At 43.7% G+C, this 24284-nt stretch overlaps 1 protein-coding gene across 2 annotated transcripts in view; it reads right to left on the bottom strand.

Annotated features, from left to right (window-relative positions):
- B4GALNT3 (beta-1,4-N-acetyl-galactosaminyltransferase 3) overlaps nucleotides 1-23251 on the bottom strand; it is a 67768-nt gene extending 44517 nt beyond the window's left edge. Inside the window, exon 1 of one of the 2 annotated variants that reach the window (XM_083572273.1) lies at nucleotides 22208-23251. In XM_083572273.1, coding sequence (XP_083428399.1) covers nucleotides 22208-22355 — 148 coding nt within the window. In that variant the 5' untranslated portion in view covers nucleotides 22356-23251. The remainder of the gene's footprint in view (nucleotides 1-22207) is intronic. The other variant, XM_083572274.1, reaches the window with a different exon arrangement.
- Between the last annotated feature and the right edge of the window lie 1033 nt (nucleotides 23252-24284).

The raw sequence follows: 24284 nt of genomic DNA, 5'->3' as shown, positions 1-24284 counted from the left end.
CAACCAAAATGGTCAAAGGCCTGGAAACGATGCCTTATGAGGAACGGCTAAGGGAGCTGGGCATGTTTAGCCTGGAGAAGAGGAGGTTAAGGGGTGATATGATAGCCATGTTCAAATATATAAAAGGATGTCACATAGAGGAGGGAGAAAGGTTGTTTTCTGCTGCTCCAGAGAAGCGGACACGGAGCAATGGATCCAAACTACAAGAAAGAAGATTCCACCTAAACATTAGGAAGAACTTCCTGACAGTAAGAGCTGTTCGACAGTGGAATTTGCTGCCAAGGAGTGTGGTGGAGTCTCCTTCTTTGGAGGTCTTTAAGCAGAGGCTTGACAACCATATGTCAGGTGTGCTCTGATGGTGTTTCCTGCTTGGCAGGGGGTTGGACTCGATGGCCCTTGTGGTCTCTTCCAACTCTATGATTCTATGATTCACTTTGATGTGCTTTCGAACTGCTAGGTGGGCAGGAGCTGGGACCGAGCAACGGAAGCTCACCCCGTCGTGGGGATTCAAACCGCCGACCTTCTGATCAGCAAGTCCTAGGCTCTGTGGTTTAAACCATAGCGCCACCCACATCCCACTGTTAATCTCTACATTGCAATAAATCCATTGTGAACACAAGACGCAGCTACATTTTTCACTTAGCCATTAAAGTGTTGTTAGTCTCTCTCTTCACCTCTCCACCCCTCCCGAAGTCACACAAGTCACATTCAAGGTTTGACAGATTGGCATCTGTCCCGTGGTCTGACCCAGGAAGTAACTAGCCTAAACAGCCTAGGGGTCCTGCTGTACTATAAGAAAACTATCTGTATTATCTGGAAAACAGATTAACAATATATCAAGAACAACCAACCATACAATACATTCCCTTACACATACCTTTGATATCTAGCCATCTGGACCCAGACCGTCCTAGAGTGAAACTCTTTTTTCTTATTAAAAAAACAAACAAGAGGTACACATTCAGCAGCAAAAGGTCACACCTCCCTTCAGAGAAAGAAGACTGCAATACTTTTCAGATATTACACAGAACACTAGATTTATTGTTTGTGGCCCCCAATCTTTCCTATAAATGCATTCCAGTCTTTTTTTGTTTTTGTTTTTAAAGCCACATGGATGCACACAGTGGCCAGGTTTGCACGCAGTGCTAAACTGTGGTTTGTCGAGAACAAATCATGAGTTGCCGTACAGATGACCAAGCAAACCATGGCTTGTTTCATTAAAGCTTAGTTTGTTGTCCTTCTGCCTGCTTCCCACCTACAGCCCAATATCCTGAATGCCTTTACAACATCTTAATACTGGTATCGTCCCCCTCACCATTGACTGACTGCACTGGTAATGAGAGTTCTTGGCCATAGCCAAGTCATACAAGATTTGAACACAGCTCCCATTCCAGCAACACTTCTTATAATTTAAGAGCATTTGCAATACCTCAGAAGAGGCCCTGTTACTGCCACCTACTGTCTATGTTTAATTTCATTACTACATTTATATCCCACCTTTCCTGCAAGAAGATCAAGGTGGCATGCAAACTTCTCTCCCTCACCATGTTAATCTTCCCAACAATCCTGGGAGGTAAGATAGGTTGAGAGATACTGACTGGTCCAATGTCAGCCAATGGGCATCATCATGGCTGAGTGGGGATTCGAACTCTGGTTTCCAAGTTCCTAGTACAGCCTAATTATAATCAGATAAAGCAATGTTAAGAGTCAATGAGATCCACAACACTTTTGTTTCAGTACACTGGAGCAAAATGTTTTGTTTTGTTTTTTACTCCCTGCCCCTGCAAGATTCAAGTTTGCACTTTTTAACTCCCCACCCCACCCCACTTTGGAGTGCACATGAAGGGAATTGCTGAACAAGTGTCTGAGCCTGCAGACAAACAGGGACATGGTTCGGAGCCTATTTTCACAGCTCACACTCACATAATTATAAAATTATGAAAGGTGTGGAGAAAGTTGATATAGACAAGTTTTACTCCCTCTTTCCCTAACACTAGAACTCATGGACATACATGGAAGCCAAATGCTGAAAGTGTCATGATAGATTACTTTTTAAAGTACTTCTTTCACACCCACCAAATCCTCCGTAGTATTTGGGCAACAAGTGATTTCTGCATCACTCTGTCTCAACATCTGGCTAGCACTTTGGACTTGCCTCCTCATTTGTGCCTTGGTTCTGCCTCCTGTCTTGCCCTTTGATTTTGACTATTCACTTAGCCCTATGGCCCCTGGTTCCTAAGTTGCCAGCTCACTTGCCCACAGTCCAAGCCTATGTTCACTGTGCCACAGCCAGAAGTACACTATGCACACACCTAGCAACCAACCAACCAGCCAACCAACCTACTTTGCCTACAGACAACAATGTGAAAGAAAGAACCTCAGGAGCTGAGATTTCTCATTAACCCTTTATAGCCCACAGTCCACAGTCACCCCAGTTGAAAGAAACCGCAGTTGGAGCATTTAAAGATTCGTTTACACAGCCGGTCCACCCCCCCCCCCCATCTTATAATGTGGTGATTATGATGAAGGTACTATTCCAGACTGAACTTCTCATGAGGATTTTGGCAGCAACTCTTCTTACTAATGGTCTGGCATGCATAAATGGTCAAACCTAGAGAACAGTTGGTCCCTCCACCCTCATTTGGTTTTATTGCAATTTTATAGGTTCCAAATTCTGGTCTGAAAAGGCTGTGGGCCATGCCCAAACACATGATGCTGTGAGCAAGTTTGCTACATATTCACAGGCCCCAGAAATGTTTTTTTTTCCTTGGCACATTTGTGACCACTTCAAATATAATATTTCTAGTACATTTAATGGGTGGAATGTCCCTTACATGCACAAGCATTCTGCATTCCTATGGTAATAAAGGAAAATAAATAGCCTTCACTGTACTCTTTTCAGTGCCTGCTTAAAACATTTTTGTTTAGGCAAGGCTATCCAGAAACATTGCTGTTGATGTGTCTTATTCTTTCTTCTGTTAATTTTAATTATCTTTTAAATTGTTTTTAACTTCTATTTATAATTTATAATCACACCTTATTTTTATGGTTGTAAGTTGTTTTTAATTGTTTTCAATGTTGTTTTAAGGCTGTATCCTGCCCTGGGACCTTATGGTGAACAATGAGCAATACACAAACAAATAAATTTTACTAATTCTTATAAACTCCTTAAGAGGTTTTACTTTAATCAAGCAGTGCGTAGATTCTGCTAAGTAACAATGCAATAAATATTTGTTCTTGCAATATTTTTCTCATGCCAGCCATCTTCATTCTTGAAAACAAAACATACTTGAGGCTACAAAACATACTTGAGGCTACAAAACCTGTATGTAGTGTGGATTTGTAAAACACTCCAGCTGTTTCCTTTTCTTAAAACAATTGATAGTGCTGAATTATCTGAGCTGAAACTGAAAATTCAGCTCTACTGCTGGATTTTTTTGGTTATAATTCACTGCTCAGGGCTAGTGATGTGTAGAACTAATACATTCATGTGTCTCAAATACCGTCAGACTTGCTGGTCAACATGCCAACAACAATAAGTCAACTCAGAGTCAAAGTCTCAATGTCAAATGAGACGAAGTTGGACACATTGCTTTTGGCATAAGATAAGAAGTCATTATGCTCAGTGCTTTTCTTATAAAAGGTGATTTTGTGAAGTAGCAAGTAAGTTGGCAAGTCAAGATGATCATGGGTCATTTGCTACTTGCTGTTTCAGACCTATCAATGCCTGTACATGAAAGTCGTCTTTCCTGCAACTCTGGACTACACAGAGCAAAAAGAGAACAGGTGTTTGCTGGAGACTTTTCACAAGAAAAGCTGCTAATCTTGCAAGTTTCCCTTCAAGGCAGACTTTTGTTACAATTGCTCAGCATATTCAATGCAAAAGGCAGCTTGCGTGTGGACCTTCTGCCTCTGCCAGGCTGTTGTGGTATTTGAACTGGAAAACTGCACCCACTAGGTCAGTTTGCTGGGCTGGTTGTGCAAACCATAAGCACAATAAGGTTCCCGGAGGTTATTTCACTTTGGTATACACAGCTGCAAAATTACTACTTCTGTTTTCTTATTCATTGCTTGCCTTGTTATGCAAACAGATCACAGCAGACATAATCCAAACAAGCACTGAAGAATGGAGAAACGTAGAAGAAAAACACCATAAGTTGATAACATAGGCAAGTGTTTAATATGAACTATGTACAGATACTAAAGGGCAGATTTCTTTATAAAGAAATTGGAAATGAACATTGCAAATGTCGTAATGGTACCATCATCCTTGTCCTGTCTCCAATGTCCAAAGAGAAAGATTTTCACTTTTTATTATGGCTAAGAGCAGAAATAAATTGCAAATAATTATGACAATTATGAAGGATTTTAAAATATAAAGCCAAACAGATACATTTGCAAATCCGACTGTACTCCCCCCCCACTGTGCCCAACTGCAAATATTAAAGCTCCCTTTAAATACTAGAGGTGTTCATTGGCTCAGTGTGTAGCCCAAAGAGCAAGGTGAGCCAGGGTGATTTGAGTCATGATCTCACATTGCTGAGTTGGATTGTGCTGTTGACAAAGTGTCTCAAGGCATCTTAAAGTGGATCAGAGACCCCCTAAGCTTCTGAGTTGTTCTCCGGTCTCAGCTTTTCCAAGAAATTAAATGCATTACCCACTTTCTTTTTCTGAGAAATTAAACCAGACTGACTGGAGAAGCACCCAAAGCTTGAGAGATTAGGGGTTGGAAATCCTTCCTTCAGATTTTTTTTTTTTAAGCTGAAAGACTTTTCTTTAAACAAACGAACAACTGAAAGGTTCTCTACACGAAAACCCCCAAATGCATCTGCCTAATAAATTAATTTACTTTGGGGCAGGGGTGCTCCTTTACCTGCAAATTTCATCCACTTATGTGAAAAGGAAAAACGTTGTCATCATTTTTAGATTCCCCATTATAGTGTGTGTAAAACAGAGCTTTAGATTTAACAGATCAGAATCTCACTTTAATAATGAATCTGAATGAAATGACACCAGTAGATCCAAAACAGATTAGGCTTCTTCCAAATGCTGCAGGTACAAGGCAAATCTTGTGGTCACCTCAGACTTCCATTACAAACATACACAACAGTGTGGGAGGCACTTCTCCACAGTACAATCTCAGCCACTGGAGCACAGATTTGAGTACTCCAAAGGAGTGCAACAAACAGAACTTCAGTAGTTTTTTGTTTTTTAAAAAATCATTATGGTATAAAACTACTGTAGGGTTCTGGTTTTAGATTAGAATGTCTGGGACGAAAACTGGAAAAATGATATTTTTATGTCTTTTCATGTTATAAATACCCTAACGGTTCCTCCCTTGGTCTCCATCAAAGAAAATGAAAGGATTTTCCTTAGTTAATTAGAATGAAAATTGCATGGTGCTGCAACTGGGAAGGAGAAGCTATTATCTGGCCAGACAGATGCATGTCTAGCAAAGCAACAAGTAGCACACTTCTTTAAGGACTAGCTTGTATGTAATGTTTGCCTCCAATGAAATGTTTTAGGAACCATTTCTGGGGAAGTATGCATATGAACAACGTCATGTCTACACTGGGTTTTTCAGATTTTCTGCCTCTTTCTGCTTATAGTGCCTACTCTTTGTTCACTGGCATCTTTAAGAGGATGTTGTGTGTATTTTTCCTTGTGGTTCGCTTGTGTTGTCTCTTACAAGCACAAATCTTAAATGCCACAAGCTATCAAAAAATGAAGTGACATAGAGTCTGAACAACAAAACGTATCCACATACTCAAAGAGCTCCATTGTTTGGGCCTTGGTGGCACATCCCTAGGGATGTTGGAGAATTCCAATGAAAGTGGAAACAATGCTTATTCGTGCCATGTCCGGAATGGAACTGAATCCAGCAAGTACAGTACCAATTATTAGTCACTCTTGCTGTTCTTTCCAGTCCACAAACAAAATGTAACTCCCCACATTTCAATTGCATCTAGCACTTGGACTACTGTAATGTGCTCTACTTTGAAGGTGACTCAGAAATCAACTACTCCAGAATACGGCTGCCAGACTGATGACTGGGAATGGCTGCCAGGGCCATATAACACCAGTCCTAAAAATCAACATTGGCTCCCAGTATGTTTCCTAGCACAATTCAAAGTGTTAGTGTTGACCTTTAAAGCCCTAAATGGTTTCAGCCCTGTATACCTGAAGGAGTGTCTCCGCCCCCATCGTTCAGCCTGGACACTGAGGTCCAGCTCTGAGGCTTTGTAGCGGTTCCCTCAATGTGAACCAGGCAGAGGAGCAATGGTTCCCTCATTACAGGGAACCAGGAAGAAGATCTTCTCAGTAGCCGCACCCACCCTGTGGAATGCGCTCCTGTCAGATGTCGAGGAAATAAACAACTGACTTTTACAAGACATCTGAAGGCCGCTCTGTATAGGGAAATTTTTAATGTTTGATGTTATTATTAAAATGAATGTTCTTTGCACTAAAACAAATATTGAAATGAATGGTCTTTGCACTAAAAGAAATGATGTGAGAAAAAATTACATCATTAATTGCATTAAATTCATAACATAAATTAGGATAAATAGCAGTCAATGAAATGAGCAATGCAGTATTTGCTGGAAACAGAACTGCAGCAGAACAGAAGCAGTTCTAACTGTGATGATGGCAGGTTGTAACGGAAATCCCTGTCTTCTTACATCCTTACACATATTGCAGTCACCCTTTAAAGGTTTCCATGGTAAACATGTGTACCTTTGAAAAATGAGCTTTTCATTGTTTTCATTTCATGTTGTATGACTGAAGGCTCATAAAGGCCAAGAAGCTGGTAAATTCTGTAGCTTTTTAAAAGATATTTTCCAGACATCACAGCTAATATTTGAGTAATTTCTCAACCACTGAAGTTGAGGAACCAGAAACTATCAACAGTGTTGAGGGTCTTAGAACATCTGCTCCCTACTGTCTAACGTGGAATCTCTTCAGTCCATCATCGACCGATTCTGTCCCCTTGTGCTTAAGAAACTTTCACATTTTTTAAGCATAGATTAAAACACAGCATCTTCCAAGAATGAACAAGTACACATTTATTTTTAAAAAACCACTTTCCCCCCAAAAAACTTGCTCAGCCAGAGTGAGGTAAACTGGCTTCCTTTAAAATCCCACAGCGCATTGCTGGCCAAGCCAAATATAGACTGCTGGGAGTGTTGGCATCCATCCCTTTGCTCTGACTAGTAGACCACACCCTTGCACTTGCACCCATCAGAGAGTTTGGCTCTGGCATAAAGGACTGCACAGCTGGCTTTCAAACAAAAAAGGGATTATTTAAAGTAGCAAAAAATATCAGGGACAGTAAAAACCATCTGTAAACTCTGTTATTGGAGAGCAGGGATGAGTCTACATGCATATGTTCAAGGGCGAATGTTAATGGACTCAAGTTTTAAATATGTACAACAGACCTCCACAAAGTTGAACACAGCCCATTAGTTACATCTGGCACCCATCAAGAGCTTGATAAGTGCTCCTTGCCCGAGACTGAGAAAGAGGTGGGGGGGGGGAGGAGTGTGCCTGTGTCAGTCAAGCACTTGACAGGCAATAATGAGACATGGCTGGTAGGAGGGGTTTCATATGGTATGCCCAAGACTAAGCAGGTCCCATATGCCATATGGAAACACATGCTGAGTGACAAGATGGAGGAGGAGACAGAGCAGAAACTAGTGTTCCTAAACAGCTGCAAGTGAAAACTATAAGAACAAGATTTATGCCATGGGTCAAACTACATGTTTCATGGGAGATCCGAAGAATTGATGCTTTTGAATTATGGTGCTGGAGGAGACTCTTGAGAGTCCCATGGACTGCAAGAAGATCAAACCTATCCATTCTTAAGGAAATCAGCCCTGAGTACTCACTGGAAGGACAGATCCTGAAGCTGAGGCTCCAATACGTTGGCCACCTCATGAGAAGAGAAGACTCCCTGGAAAAGACTCTGATGTTGGGAAAGACTGAGGGCACAAGGAGAAGGGGATGACAGAGGACGAGATGGTTGGACAGTGTTCTCGAAGCTACCAGCATGAGTTTGACCAAACTACGGGAGGCAGCGGAAGACAGGAGTGCCTGGCGTGCTCTGGTCCATAGTGTCACGAAGAGTCGGACACGACTAAATGACTAAACAATAACAACAACATGAGCTATAACCAAGGTTTGTTGCAGGCTTTCAATTATGGTTTAAAGTGATGTGCAAACAAGGCTGCGAGAAAGGAGGGAATCCAGGTACTTTGCCCTCTGGGATTCCTTACATTTTATTTTCCCTCTCCCAAATATTTGGAAGTTCAGGACAGCCACTGCAGGCCTTTATATCTGTGTCAGGTTTCTTTCAGGAAAGCCCTATAGCATTCCACACATAAGCATATCAGCTGCCTGCTGGCATACTTAGGGAGCTCAATGGAGAAGGTATTTACTCCATGCTATGCAAGACAGATATAGCTTGGCCATTCCACTATAAACACAAGGCTACCACTGCAGTAATCTGTTCCCAAGGGTTTTCCTATGGGACTCTTAATGTCCTTAAGAAAGGCACTCTCTTTTTCCATTTGGAAACATGGAAGACTTGGAGAACTTTGAGCTCCTTTCTGAGAGGAGATCTTATGTCGTTCTCCCTTTCTGTCTTACCAGGCCGGGCCGGGTCAGATACATGGCTCTTGGCAAGAAATATCTCATCTAAATTTATCACCCAGTTTTCCACCCAGGCAGCTTAAATGCTCTGGGAAGCTAGGCAATGTGAGGTAATGATTGGGAGAGATTATTTCTTTCTTCGAGCCGCCCGCAAGGCCCACAGACTGCCCGGCTAAATATAAACCTACTTCCACAACCACAAAGTAAGGAAACAAGCTTGCATTCTCTGTGCCTGAAGCAGGTCTCGGGGCCATTTTAAGCATTGCACAGCAACAAACCTGGGTTTGCACTGAGTATACTGTACTTTCAACAAGAAGTTTTAACTCCTTGACCTGTTTATTATCTATATATGTTTTATTTGTCACACTTTTTGCACTGCATAAATATTCTGATTCAAGTTTCAAAGTCAGTATACTCAAATATTAAGTTTATAAACTTTATAAACTTTATTCATTAAATTTGTCTGCTGCTGTTCATCCGAAGAGCACCGAATAATGGATCACAACATAAAAATACAAAATGAAAATACCAAATACATAATAAAGCAAAAGCAAAACAAACCAATAACTCCCTCCCCCTAAATACAGTCGTATCTTGGAAGTCGAACAGAATCCGTTTCGGAAGTCCGTTCAACTTGAAAAATGTTCGAAAACCAAAGTAAGGCTTCTGATTGGCAGCCCATTGGAAGCTGCGGAAGCCCCGTCGGATGTTCAGATTCCAAAAAAACATTCCCAAACCGGAACAATACTTTCGGGTTTGCAGCATTTGGGAGCCAAAACATCCGAGTTCCAGGACGTTCGACAACCAAGGTATGACTGTACTTTAAAAAGTAGTATGTGACATGAGCTTCATTCAACCCTGCAGAAAGATGACTTAGCAGTCCCAGGGGGTACAGATAAGCCCCAGGCAATCCAACTCCGTCAAGAAGTTGTCATATCTGATTGGCCTGCACTACATGTAATTATGGGATTTCCTTGCTTTGCCTTTTGTGCAACAAGGTGAACCGTCAAGAGATAGGGGGTTGATTGAACATGACAGCATTTTTTTCATTTTTTCATGTATTTAGAACAATTATCTATATACTGCCTCCCCAAAACTCAAGGCAGCTTCTAACAACAACATCAAAAACATCCAAAACAAATGTTAAAACAAAGATCTATATGGGCCAGTTGGCAGGATTACCAAGGAAAGGGAGACGGAGAGGACTGGAATATCTTTACTGTCGCATCTTCTTTCTCTGAACTGGCCTATCCAATTCCTATTTCCATCCCCCGTAATAAAGGTGCCCCACTCTCAAAAAAAACAACAACAACAGACACATACTCAGTTCAAAAGCTATCAACAGTCATACTAATCCAGTACTGCTGTAGCTCCTTATTTGTCCTAAAAAGAAACAGAAACAGAAGATACAGCTGTCTGCCTAATCACTGGTGTGGAAAAGAAGCAGGTCAATGGGCTGCTTCATTGCAGGAGCCCAACCAGCCAGGATAGCTGCACCTGAGGAAATGTGGAGCTGGAAAGGGGCTGCTAAGATCCAGACTGTGGGCGACTGCTTGTAAGCCTCCTAGGAAGGCAGGAAATGAGGTTATTGTAACTGCTGGGTACTCCCAAGAAAAGACTCCCTGGAAAAGACCCTGATGTTGGGAAAGATGGAGGGCACAAGGAGAAGGGGACGACAGAGGACGAGATGGTTGGACAGTGTTCTTGAAGCTACCAGCATGAGTTTGACCAAACTGTGGGAGGCAGTGGAAGACAGGAGTGCCTGGCGTGCTCTGGTTCATGGGGTCACGAAGAGTCGGACATGACTAAATGACCAAACAACAACAAAGGGTGCTAGGTGGGTTCATTTCTTTCACCCCCTCCCTCCCTTTGAAGAGCAGGTCTTCTCTCTTCTGGTAAGATCGAGAAGGAAGGCCAGTCTGTGCCTGAAAAAAACAAAAGATGGCTGGATGACCACCGAGGGGTCTGGGCCCCTGGGACTGTGACAATCAATAATAATAAATAAAAACTTGAAAAGCAGATCATGTGAAGATCCTTTCGCAAGTTTGCAAGATGAAGATGGGGGTGCCATTTTCCTGCCTCCAACTTACATTTCTGTAAGTAATCTTACAAACGTATGTAAGGTCTCAATGTTTTTCAAGAAAATTACTTGTACTGTTTTTAATGCTCTGTCACACACAGCCTGATGCTTCACCCAATGGACATTAATAAATTTTAACCTCTGTCTCTTCATGTTTCATTCATATTCACACCTGCTTTGACTATTATTTATTTAAGGACTGATCCATCTGAGCACCACATTGGAGCTCTGCTGTGGTAGGAAATCTGGAACAAGGCCCCTTTGTGGAATTTTGCAGAGCTTCTAAGATGTTGTCGTACATGGGATCTGGCTGTCCGGAACTACTCTGTTCCATTCCCCCAGGCACAGTGTTGCATCTGGGCAGCAAACAGAGTCCCAAGGGAGTGCCAAAGCAGACAGTATTCCAATATGCTGGCAGGATCCAAGCCTTCAAGCTGGCCTGTGTGAAATCTGGAATGAAGCCCACTAGACAAAGACTTCAAGGCACTTCCTGTCAGTGATTTCAACCATGGCTCTTCTAGTCTACAGTTAAAAAAGCACAGGACTGGGTATGGAAGTCCAAAGGCGATCCTATTATAGTATATTTATAATAAAAACAAACATTCATTTACTCTTTATCTTAATACATGCCATGCAACCTAAGAAAGTGTAGATGAGCAGTCACCTCTGCAGGCACTGATCAGCCCTGGCCCCACTTAGTTTCAGCAATGTGGTGGCCTCATGTCATGGCAGTTCCCTGCTTACTACTTACCATAAGAGGTCATTCCTTTGTGTAGACTAAGACCTCAGTACAGTGGTACCTTGGCTTACAGACGCTTCAGGTTACAGACACTTCAGGTTACAGACTCCATTAACCCAGAAACAGTACCTCAAGTTAAGAACTTTGCTTCAGGATGAGAACAGAAATCGTGCTCCAGCGGCGCAGCGGCAGCAGGAGGCCCCATTAGCTAAAGTGGTGCTTCAGGTTAAGAACAGTTTCAGGTTAAGAACGGATCTCCAGAACGAATTAAGTACTTAACCCGAGGTACCACTGTATAAGGCAGAAAGACAAGAGGGGTCCAGATGATCTACCCACAATTTGAAATAATGTATGAGGAGGATTTCAGGCATCAGACCCTCCAAGTGTCCCTATTTGCCAGGGACAGTCCTGGATTTTCAGAAATACTACTACTACTACTACTACTAATAATAATAATAATAATAACTTATTTATACCCCGCCCATCTGACTGGGTGAAGCTGCCCCAGTTTCTGAATTGATGCCGCTTTTCCTTAAGATGTCCCTATTTTCATCAGAGAAATGTTGGAGGGTATGAGGAGGTTTATGGGCTAGTCTTACCTGTGCACACAGTGGGCACAACATCCTGTGTTCAAGGTGTATTACAGGAATCTCCAGACTCGGCCCTCCAGCTGTTTTGGGACTACAATTCCCGTCATCCCTGACCACTGGTCCTCTTAGCTAGGGATGATGGGAGTTGTAGTCCCAAAACAGCTGGAGGGCCAAGTTTGGGGGTGCCTGGTGTATTGGAAGGGGCTTCACTTCAAACCAAGTTACATGAACATGGCTATGTTTAGCCACCACTCTACAATGCTGAATTAAATGCCTGGATAAAGGGCCAGTCACTCACTCTTCAGCCTAACTTATTTCGCAGGGTTGGCGTGAGGATAAAATGGGGAAGAGGAGAACTATAGAAGCCTCCTCACACTCATTGGAGGGAAGGTGGGATATAAATGGAAAAAAATAAATATATATAATAAGTAAGTCTTGATAAAAAAAACCTTTGGGTTGTTCTCACTTTCCAGAGAGAACAAAGCAAGGACAAGTTTTGCCTGGAGCCATTGATTCATAATGCTAGCCAAATAAAATTTTAAAAGCCTCATCCTATTAATTCTGATTCTGTCCCCCCCCCCCGTCTTGGTAGACCTTGTGTAAATCATCAAAATAAAAACTCCACAAGCACTTTTGCTGTTTATTTAAGAGTGTGGGAAACAAAGCCATGATAAATACCAGGAAGTAAGACGGGGGGGGGGGGGAGGAGGACACCAACCACTGGTTTTTTGTTTAATCCCCACCCATTCACATGCCCAGACAACCCTTGCCCTGCAAATGCCTTCAGTCTTAGAGTGAAAGCAGCAGTGTAAGTAAAAACCAACCCAATCTATGCCATCCTCCTGCCTGAACTTGCTTGTGGAAATAAATGTGAACCTGACACACATCATCGCTCTCCAGAGATGTTCCCAGTCACCTGTGCAGTATGCAAGCACTAATTCATCAAATTCCCCTGAATCATGGAGTTTACATTTTGTTAAAGGGCCACAAGTGGAGCAGTGACAGGCTTTGGGTTCTCAAATTCCAGTGGCACCCTGTGCAACACAAAAAATTGGGGAGGAGGATTTTGTGGTCCATTCTACAGCATTTTTGGGCACCCCTTGCAAGACAGTGCCCAGTGCAACAGCACCGGTTGTACTACCCTAAAACCGTCTCTGTGTGGATGGAAATATTATGACTTGAAAAATATTACACAGATGGGATTTATTTATTTATTTATTTATTCATTCATTCATTCATTCATTCATTTATTTATTTATTTATTTATTTATTTATTTATTTATTGATTGATTGCACTCTCAGCTACCACAGCAGGTTGTGTGAATGAACTACTGTACTTCCACTTCGTTCACTTTTAGTAGCTACTGGGAGGGTTCTATCATAATTCAACCTGTACTACAAGGCTGCTGGGTGCAGCTCTGTGCACATTTGCTAGGTGCGACTCAATGAAGCACATTTAAGGTGCCCCGCCCCCTGATGTGAAAGGCCAAAAGTTTTAGTCCGTGTTGGATTTTCTTGAAATTGAAAAAACAACAACCCACGATTTTGTGTGTTTGGAAGGGGACTCTTCCAAAACAGGCACAGTAAAATAAAAGAGAGATTGCACAGGGCCACTGCATGTAAGCAATGAAAATGTAAGGTAGCTGTCACAGGCCCATCAAGCAGAAAAGTGTGTGTGTGTGTGTGTGTGTGTGTGTGTGTGTGTGTGTGTAGGGAACAGGGCTTAACTCATTTATATTTTGGGAATCATAGAAATAATAGAATTGTAAAGTTGGAAGGGACCCTGCGGATCATCTAGTTCAACATGCAGCTGTCCCATGTGGGGATCAAACCTGCAACCTTGGCCTCATCAGCACCATGCTCTAACCAGCTGAGCTTATTCACGTTCTTATGTAGCTGCATTGTTTTATACTTTCTGGGCATCCCACGATCATATTATAAAGTAATTGTGTTCTACATTATAAATCAAGCACTGCTAGTTGTTGTTTCTTTCTCTGTTTTCCAATGTGTTTCTTACCAATAAAGAATTCGGTATGGCACAAGTAAAATTTTATTCTGAAAGTGTGGTCCAGGAGAAAAAAAGTTTGAGAACCACTGCCTTAAACTGTATTTACCTTTAGACTGCAAAGAGTGAAATGTCTCTTTGCAACTGAAAGGATTGTGGGAAGTGGGTGAAGAACTGGCCAGAATTTATGAGTTTGCTCAAATTCTAACCACTGACTGTAGAGATTATGGAGGGTCTGCCTCCCCCCAAACTCATAACAATATACTCTGGGGATATGAGATGATACAGATGAGGACAAAGACCTAGAAAGGAAAGGAAAAGGCTATCTCTGCCTTTGTGAAACCTGTAAACTATTTTACCTTAGGGTATTGGAAGCTCTAGCAAGTAAGTTCATAAAAACATTTAGTGTTAGCAGTGATTAAGCTCTGCTTCGAGGGTGAGAAAGCCCCCGGGGTCCTTTAGAAGAGTCATTAGCACTCTTTCTGATGCGCTCTTGTTTTCTTCATAACAGAGTCCACAGACTGACTTGCATACTGGGTGTGACTGCATTGTAGGTGAGCTGCCACTATGCTTAAGTTTGGCAATACTCATAGAGTGTCACAGGCCAGAGAGAAATATAGCACATACCTTATAAAAAATGCAGGGAAACAAGATGTGGAAAGATGGAAGAGAGCAGGTTTGGACAGAGGCCCTTTTCTTTTCTGTCATTTTGCTGACAACACATTTACCCCTGAGGCTCTTTGGATGGGCGCACAACCCTCCGATTGTTTCCTAGGATGTTAATCTGCACAGAAGGAACCTAAAGCACACAAAGGCATGTATTTTGCATGTGGCTTTCCATATCCCTTTCACATCGAAATGTTTCCTTTCCCCTCTATTACAATCATGGTAAAAGCTAATCAGGGCTTGCCCCTAACCATGGTTTGTAAACCCACATTGTTCCTTGGTTTTGATGGCTACAAAGACAATCCTAGATTGCTTTCGCCATGTTCACACTGATGCTGATGTAAATAATGATTAAAATAAATCTTAGACAGTATGGGGGACTTTATGTTCAAGCAGGGAGAAAACATTGAAGCTAGAACCTTTGCAACCATGGTGTGTCCCATTATGTCCCTACACAGTGGCTACATGGAAAGCACTTCTGCATAGGCAACAACAGGCAATATCTATTGGTTGCCATGTGTGACAAAAGCATATGCACCAATTTTATTGGGGGGGGGGGTGTTGCAGAAAAACTGTGATGGCCTGTATTTTTCCTGCTCATCAACATGTAGTGAGGCACCTAAACTCATAACCATCACATGTGACAATCTAATTGCAGATTACACAACAGTTCTTCAGTTTCCATGAAGAAATTTGGAGTGGTCCCAAGTCTCCAATCATTAAGACAAAAGTTGTACAGAGATGTTTGGCATTTTTCAATTAGGCCCAAATTAGGCACTATTTGGATGAGTCAGGGGATCTAGTGACTACTGCCTTACTAGGTTCAAATGCCAGGTTGTCCACTCTATCCCTATTCCAGAAATATGCAAATAATATTACCTGTTTGACAGGATTGAGTACAAGCCAAGTGATTATTGCAAATCATTCTGAGCACTGACAGTCGTGCAGATGAAATTCCTCAGATTTGTCAGGGAGACATACATTTTTGCTCAAAGCAGGTGTGCTTTTTAAATGCAAATATAACTGCAATATAACATATGAGAAGAGCTTCTTGTTTCTGACCAAATTCATTTCAGGCTCCTCAAAATACTCCTCAGACAGCAGTATCTGATGTGTTTAATGGGTGGAGGTAGCAATTCTTTCAGGCTTCTTACACTTGCATTAAGAGTTTGAACTTTTCCATATGTATACAAACAGTCCAACCTTCTCCAGCAAAAGTGCTGAGTCATCCAGGACTAAGCATAGGAGGAAGGTGTAGCTACAAGACTCATTAAGACAAGTTCTCACAAGCAAATAGATCTGAAGAAAGATATTTGAGATAGCAATCTTAAACTGAAAAATCAAGCAGGGAATTTGGCAGATAAATACAGATCTTTTTTAAAAATCCCAGCCTTTCGATCGCAATTGATTCAGCAGTCTTTACATGCCCTCTTGCACCCGGGCTGTAGGCAGTTCTCATGCTCCCCAAACCTGGCACAGAGACCCATCTTTTCTCACTGGGAAACAGATGCCTGCTCCCTTGCCAGTATTTCCTAGTGGCAAACCCAATTTTAAAAGATGGATACTGGCTGGATACTGGTCTTGTGCATATGAGTCACAACTTCACCTCTCCCTTTTTGCTAGAGGTCTGGCACATTTGGTAGCCAGGTGGTAGAATGGAATTTTGTTTCTGATAATCATGGACCTCTGACACAGTTTATCAGTTCATAATGGGATCCTTCCCCTTATTCCATAATGTTAAATGTGAAGCAGTACTGAGTTGACCCCATTGCAGATGCTGCAGGACATTTACAAAAGCCATTAGAAGCAAATATTTCAGTCTTTTGGTGTTTGTGTGAGTGGAAGTAGGCATGCCATAGTAGAATATAATCCAGAGTGTCGCAGGAAACCCTCCCCCCAAATCATTCAGTTTGTACAAACTTGACACACACACACACACACACTACATACACTATGCTTCTGTTATAAATTCATAGAAAATCAACCATACATCGGATCTGCACCGTTCCACTTTTATTTTACTCCATGAAGGAAGGACTACAAAATGGGGAAGGTTTGATACAGGGCAGCCATAATCCCTTGAGCATACCAGCACATATACAGGAGCCCTGCCCAGTGGCTATGCCAACCCTGATGATCCTAGACAGAAGACCATCAAGGTCACAAAGAACTTGCATATAGGAGTGGATTCAGCATGGACTGGAACAAAGGACAATGATCAGCTCTTCCCTCTGGGGGCAGGAAACTGCAAACTCCCCTTTGTCACCTGGAAAGTACTCATGGGGAGGGGGGAAAGGAGGAACTAGCCAGGTGACAAGATACTCAGGTTACCTCCACAACTCCTCCCTCAACCCCTCCTTTTTGTGATGTAGTTGTGATGTAGTCTTAGGGGTGTAGTTTGGGGGATTAGTAACTAATAAAAGTTGGGGTCTTCTTTTGTTCTGGGCTTCCATTTTGCTTCATCTTGTTGTGGGTGGGAGTCCTGTCGCGACAGTTTCCAATAAAGGCCAAGCCTACAGACTGCTGTTTTGCTCCAAATTGTCCTGGTTCGTGTCTTTGTTTTTTGCCCAAGGGAGCCCTCGGATTCCTCCATTAACAGGAATAATAAATCCAGAGTAATGCTGTGAATGCTAGCACCAAGCTTGGGGGGGGGGGGAGCCTGCTGGGATCCCACGCATCCCGTGTGCCATAAGTACGTTCCAGAGAAAGTTAAACAGTGAGTGTTCTGTTGCAAACAGAGATGGAAATAATGATCTATAGACTGACTTCCAGCTCTGGAAAATTACTGGAGAAAAATCTACCTTTGGGATGCAGAACAACAAACGCAGAAGGAGGCTATTGCATCAGCAAAGGCAATGCTATAAATGCTGGCTGGTACCCAATTATGTGTTGTCACTAGGTTTTCCACCTGGGAGACTATAAAGAAAGATTTAACAAAAATAAAGGAGAATGAATAAAACGCTGGAAGAACTCCACTCCTAACATCCTCTGTCTCCTTCAGCCTGAGACCAGCTCTTTTTAACAGAAAACAAACATAGAGCATGCCTGTACCTGTAGAAGGTGGAAATTTTACTGAGTTAGGAAGGCAAAATGAAAAAAATGTATTTATTTTTCATTAGTACAACTCAAAATAGATTTTTTTATTGGTAGTAGGGTAGCACTGGCAGTCTCAAAGTTTACCTCCACAAGCCACTAAAAAACCCCCCTCTCAATCATAAACTAAACACAGAAGTTAATTTTCCTCTAGTTTTTGTCAGGTACCTAGAGGACAACATATTACAATTTAAAAGTGTACATTTCCCAAAATATATTTTGGTTGTGATTTTCTTTAAGCCATCATGGTTTGCCCTTATATAACCCTAATAGAGCTTGAAATAGTAATCCTCAATCCCATTCTCACCAAGGCACAATCAATCTTCATTATTGCATATACACACACAGTCTGGATGAAGTCTGGATGCAGTGCAGTATTCAAATGTTTGGAGAACCTCAATCTCCTTCACCTTCTTTTTTGGATTAGATAATTGGTAATACGTTTCTCACTTGCTACTGAGCTACAGTTCACTGCTAACCTTTGATGTAAATGCAACAAGGTTATCTGCTGCCACGCAATGTGAATATGTAAATAAATACAGCACACACTCTTCTTATGCCACACCAATAGTACAAACTCATGGATTTGGATTTTGGATTTGATATCCTGCTTGATCACAACCCTAAGGAGTCTCAAAGCGACTCACAATCTCCTTTCTCTTCCTCAGGATGAGAACTTGGTTCACCAGATTACGAGTCCACCGCTCTTAACCACTACACCACACTGGCTCTTGTTTTAACTGGTGGACAAGCTGACAGCTGTGCAAAAAACGTAAAATTTTTACAGTTGCCAAAAGGGTAGCTGGGAGACCTTTTTGCAAATTTATTACCAGTTTAGGCTTTTGTGGACTACAGTCTGCTTTATCAGATGCAAAAGGGTTAATTGTGTTCACCAGTTTCCCCCATTGTAAGAGGACTTTATCAAGCAACACCGAATGAAAGATACATGGTTCATGATTTGAATTACTGGCTTATGAAGCAAATTGTGATCAATCCACATGTTAATCCACATTCAGTCAACCCACTTTTGCAATGTGGAGTTGGCCTACGATATAAATACATTGTGAACCATTCATTAGAGCAATTCAGTATCTGATGTTTCAACTCAGGATCACTGAGCTCTCATCCATATTGTTGCTTAATGTGGACAAAAAGCTTCCTGTACCTCCATTAATTTTCCACTGTCCATACAATGTTCTTTTCCAAATCTCTGCCTTCCCATATTTCCCCCTACCTCAATTCAGATGGTCTCACCCTCTCCTTTCCAGAGTATCCCTGGTTTGAGAAAATCCAGACTGAAGGAAGGGTGTGAGAATGCAGTGATTTGGAGGAGAACATACAACAGAGAATTACCATACTTTTCCGTGTATAAGACTGGGTTTTTTTACTCTAATATAATGTTCAAAATCTGGGCTCGTCTTATACACACGGATAGTATCTCCCCCATTTTCTTAAATCAGAGTTCCCAAAAATAGGGGGCGTCTTATACATGGGGGCGTCTTATAGACAGAAAAATGCGGTAATGGCAATACAGGAAGGCCCACATTAAATAACAGTATGGACAAGCTCCGATTAAGCCACCACCATTTTTTCTTCCTCTTCACGATGAAGATTGAAAACACCCAGGAAAACTGTCATTAGGATCCATCTGACTAAGTCTAAAGCATGATGAATTTACATTATAACCAGATTTCTAGCAAGCTGGTTTTGGCAGATAGTCTGCAGTGCACCGGAGGCAGCAGAATCTATCAAATTTATGGTGCCCTCTTTATGGCCTTCAGACAACCTTGTTTCAACGGAGAAAGGAAATTTGTCCGAGTTCAGCTGCGCAGAACAATCCTACACATAATTAGTTGCCCAGAAATAAGTCCCACTGTGTCCAATGGGCTTACTCCCTAGTGTTTTACGATACTAGCTTTGCTATTTTTAAAAGGGTTGCAATGCATGAAAAGGGGCGGCTGTGTGAAAGGATGAAGCAACTTTTAAAATACACACACACACACACATATATATTAGTAACTTTGTATTAATGTAACATTTTTATATGTAACTGTGTTTTTGCAATACTTTGTCTCTAAGCTCTCTGTTGCTGCTTCGGTTTTCTGTGCAACTCTCATACTGTTAATATATTAAGCGGCATAGAAATGAAATAACCAAACATGAATCAATCAACTATATTCTGTCAGATTTGAGTACACCCACATTTCTGGATGCGCACGTAAGAAAAAGAGATAGGTGCAAATTACTATCTATTTTCCCCTACTTTGGAGATAGGATTCTCCCATTTCAATTCCAGCTGTAAGTAAATCCTTCTAGTTGTCCTGAGTGGTGGGACGTTTGAAATCGTAATCACCATCCCCTGCATGCTCTGCTATATCCTATGGCTAAACTGTCAACACGTGCCTCTTCCGGACCTACTAACTTCACACTGCCTGATGAGAAAGGATTCATCTCTTGTCTTCAGTTGGCAGGTTTTAATTACAGCCCCTTTCTGGAGGAAGCCTTAGCCTTAGCCAAAGGCACATTTGGCTCCCAAGAAGACAACTCCAACCTTGGGCAAAACGTTTTTGGCTACAGTTCTCCGTGTCTTCGATGCGTCTTTAATTGCAAGCTCTCTGGCCATGATTTCTAGGCAGCTTCTTTGGAGAAAGATTCACCAAAGGTGCATTTTAACCCCAAGGATATCTTTAAATTTACAGCGCAATCCTACACATGTTCTACTCAGGAGTCCTGCTGAATTCAAAGGGGTTTACTCCCAGATAAGTGGGCATAGGGTTTTCAGCCTTAATTTTGCAAGTCCTGTCCAAATGGGTTAGTCCGGGGACTAAAGGCAATGTTCCAGCACATATAATAACGCCAGTATTTACATACTTACTGAGCTCAATATTTTACATACATTGGCTGTGTACACACTCCTATTTACTCTGCATCCACTGCTTGTTTGGGAAGCGCTGTGTACACGACATTAGCCACAATCCATATCTATCCTGCTATCGATGCTGTCATTTCTTAGAAAAATAACAAGCTGGGTCAAAACTGAGGAAAGGAACAACGAAGCTGCATTTTTAGCCAGTAATGTGAATATAGCCTTTGCCTCAATCCTTACAATAACTCTATGGGACAGGTCTATACTATTAATGCACTATTACAGATACTGAGGGCAGAGGTCGAGAGATAGTGGCTTGGTTAAGACGTCCAGAGCTTAACCCTAACCCTTAGACTGAGTCAGACCAGTGGTCCATCAAGCTCAGTACTGTCCACACTGCCTGACAGCAGCTCTCCAGGGTTGCAGGCAGAGGACAGTCCCAGCCCTATCTGGAGACGTTGGAGGGAATGAACCTGGGACCTTCTGCATCCAAAGCCTGAGCATGGATAGCTCAGTTGGTTAGAGTGTGGCACTGATAATGCCAAGGTTGCAGGTTCGATCCCAGTATGGGACAGCTGCATATTCCTGCATTGCAGGGGGTTGGACTAGATGATCCTCAGGATCCCTTCCAACTCTATGATTCTATGAAAGTACCGTAGATACTCTAACACTGACCATGGACCTTCCCCTACGGCTATTCCTTATGGTCAGAGGCATGTCTTGGCTCCCTTGGCAAGGACCTGGATGGTGCCCTCCCATCCCTTGTGACACCCCCAGCCCCCAGATCATGGACCATAAACTCAAAAAGTTTGCTTTTTGTTGCCTTTCACACCCCACCAGTGGCTTCCTCCAAGGCCCAAAGAAGTGGAAGAGTAGCCCAGGGAGCGCATGGGTGAAAAGGCGCCATGCGGCCAACCCTTAAGAACGCCCCTGCTTATGGTTTTTCTCTCTGGCTAGAAGAGCAGTAGGATGGACTCCCTTTCCATTGAGTCAGAGAGGTGAAGGACTCCATCTCTGGAATGAGCACTCCAGGTAGCCAGCCATTTCTGCCTGGGATCACAGCTGAGGTGTGCTTCCCTCCTGACCCTCTCATCCTATGAATCTAGGCCTTTAGGTTCTAGATCAGGAAACTTCTCTGCCCTTAACCAACTCACTAACAGCAGCTCTGGCGCGTGCAGGATATCCGCCTCAGAGTGAGCAGCATTGTGAGGTCGGCAGAAGCTGCGCGGTCTGCCTTGCTCCCCTACACTCACCTGTCTCCCTCTGCGCCCCCATCAGACCAGACACTGTGAGGCACTGTGGGGGGGAGGCACCTGAGTCCGAATCTGCTTGGGAAGCCGCGTTCCCTTCTCCCTAATCCCCAGTGGAACCTCTGGGCCCGAGGAGCGGGGTAAGGCTCTCTGCACACGCTCAGAGACACTCTCGCCTCGGTTACGCCCGCCTGTTTTCTAAGACATTTCAACTCGGCTGAAGTCTTCGCGTGGGAATCCTAAGCCCCAACGACCCCCTTTCCACTCACTGCGGTTCAAGGGGTGTCCCCCGCCGTCGGCCAAGACCACCAGCTCCAGGTAGGCTGCGCACAGCGCCACGGCCAGCACCCCGAAGACCAGCACGAGGCGGAACCTCCTCCTCAGCACCTTGCCCAGCTGCGACGGGCGGCTCCTCATCCCGCCTCAGGCGAAGCCGCCGGGGAAGACCATGCTGCTGCTCCCGCCGCCGCCGCCGCCGCTTCTCGTTCCGCCGCCTCCCCGCGGCCGGGCGGGAACAGCGTCGCCGGGGTGGCCTCGCCTCACACCGCCGCGGGGCCGCCCAAACTCAACTTCTGCTGCCCCTCCCTCGCTAGGTCCGGTTGCGGCGGGGGGGACGGACTACTACGGGGCTGGTCCTGCTCCCTCAGCTGCCCGGACGGTAAGGTCCCCGGCGCCGCCGCGAGAGCCTCTTCGCCCTGTGACGCGCCGCCTTCCCTGAGCCCAGGAGCCACCTTCTTCGCAGCGCCTTCCTTCGCGCTTCTCCTTCGGGTGGCCGGTCCAGGCCCTTCCCGCGCGCTCTGTCTCCCCACAGTCACCTCCTCAGTCCCCTCGTCCCACCTTTCGTCGCCCTCCTCTCCCGCCTTCCTTTCCAGGCACTGAGCCCGCTTGTCTTCTCCCTTTTCATTCACGCTCTCTCTTTCCCCGCAAACGCAACACCCACACTGTCTCTCCAGGGAGGAGGGATCTCCGAGGGCAGCCCGCGCTTCTCCTCCTCTGGTTACAGAGGCTCTTCTTTCCCTTCCTGCACCTGTCCGCCCCAGCCGACCCAACCCACCGGCTGAGGGGAACGAGATTCCTTCGTGCCAATCTCAGGATGAGGACGCGCCATACCTTGAAGGCAGTAAATCGAACCAAACCCAAACACGGATCTGGTTGTACCCAACCAACCACGTCCTACTCGGAGTTGACTCATGGACATCATTGGACCTAAAAGTTGGCCACAACCACTGATTTCAGTAAGTCTTCTCTAAGGAGGATTTAGTCGTCTACAAGTCAACTTCTTGAATGCACGTGATCAAAACAAAACAAAACAGGGGATACTATCCCCACAACCAAATCACAGGTCACAACAATCTCCACAGGCTGATTTGTAAAAATCAAGGATCTTACTGCTTTTGGTAGGGACCCGGGTGGTGCTGTGGGTTAAACCACAGAGCCTAGGACTTGCCAGTCAGAAGGTCGGCGGTTCGAATCCCTGCGACAGGGTGAGCTCCTGTTGCTCGGTCCCAGCTCCTGCCAACCTAGCAGTTCGAAAGCGCATCCAAGTGCAAGTAGATAAATAGGTACCGCTCTGGCGGGAAGGTAAACGGCGTTTCTGTGTGCTGCTCTGATTCACGAGAAGCATCTTAGTCATGCTGGCCACATGGCCCGGAAGCTGTACACCAGCTCCCTCGGCCAATAAAGCGAGATGAGCGCCGCAACCCCAGAGTTGGTCACAACTGGACCTAATGGTCAGGGGTCCCTTTACCTTTACCTTTTATGGCTTTTGGTGCATGACACAAAAATAAGTTGACTCATGGATCCTCATGGTTTTTTAATATGTGGTCATCCAAGAACAGCAGCCATCCCATCCCATTTGTGCCCATGACCTGAGTCATAGGAAGCACAGATTCCTTGAGGATCCACTGAATTTTCATAGGGATCCCCACGAAGCCTTAGTCAAATCCTTCGTTTTATGGGTTTCATTTGCAGGGGGGGAAGATACATAAAACATAAACAGGTTCACAGGGATCTGTGCTCTGGATTCATGTCTCTGTGTCCTGTGGTGCCCTGTATCACCGGATCTGCGGTTTTTGTGGAGCAGTCTGTGGCTACTGATGCGATTAGAGATTTTGTGGATCTCCCTAGTAAAAATCCAGAGGATCCATACCTCAGGTCCACAGACCTGCTCCTGGTGGCACTGGCTTCATGATGTTCGTGGCTCAGTCCATGGATTCAATGTGATTTGCTGGTGGATTTGGTGACGTCTCCTATGTATGGTAAATCATGTGGGTTCTGTCAATGAGGTGACATGGTGCAGCCAGGTCAACCTCACATCCCTGAATTCCAAGAAATACACTAAAATGC

This window comes from Podarcis filfolensis (genome assembly GCF_964270895.1).
Source record: "Podarcis filfolensis genome assembly, chromosome: 10".
Lineage (NCBI taxonomy): Eukaryota > Metazoa > Chordata > Lepidosauria > Squamata > Lacertidae > Podarcis > Podarcis filfolensis.
This window is presented reverse-complemented; position numbering and strand designations above follow the sequence as displayed.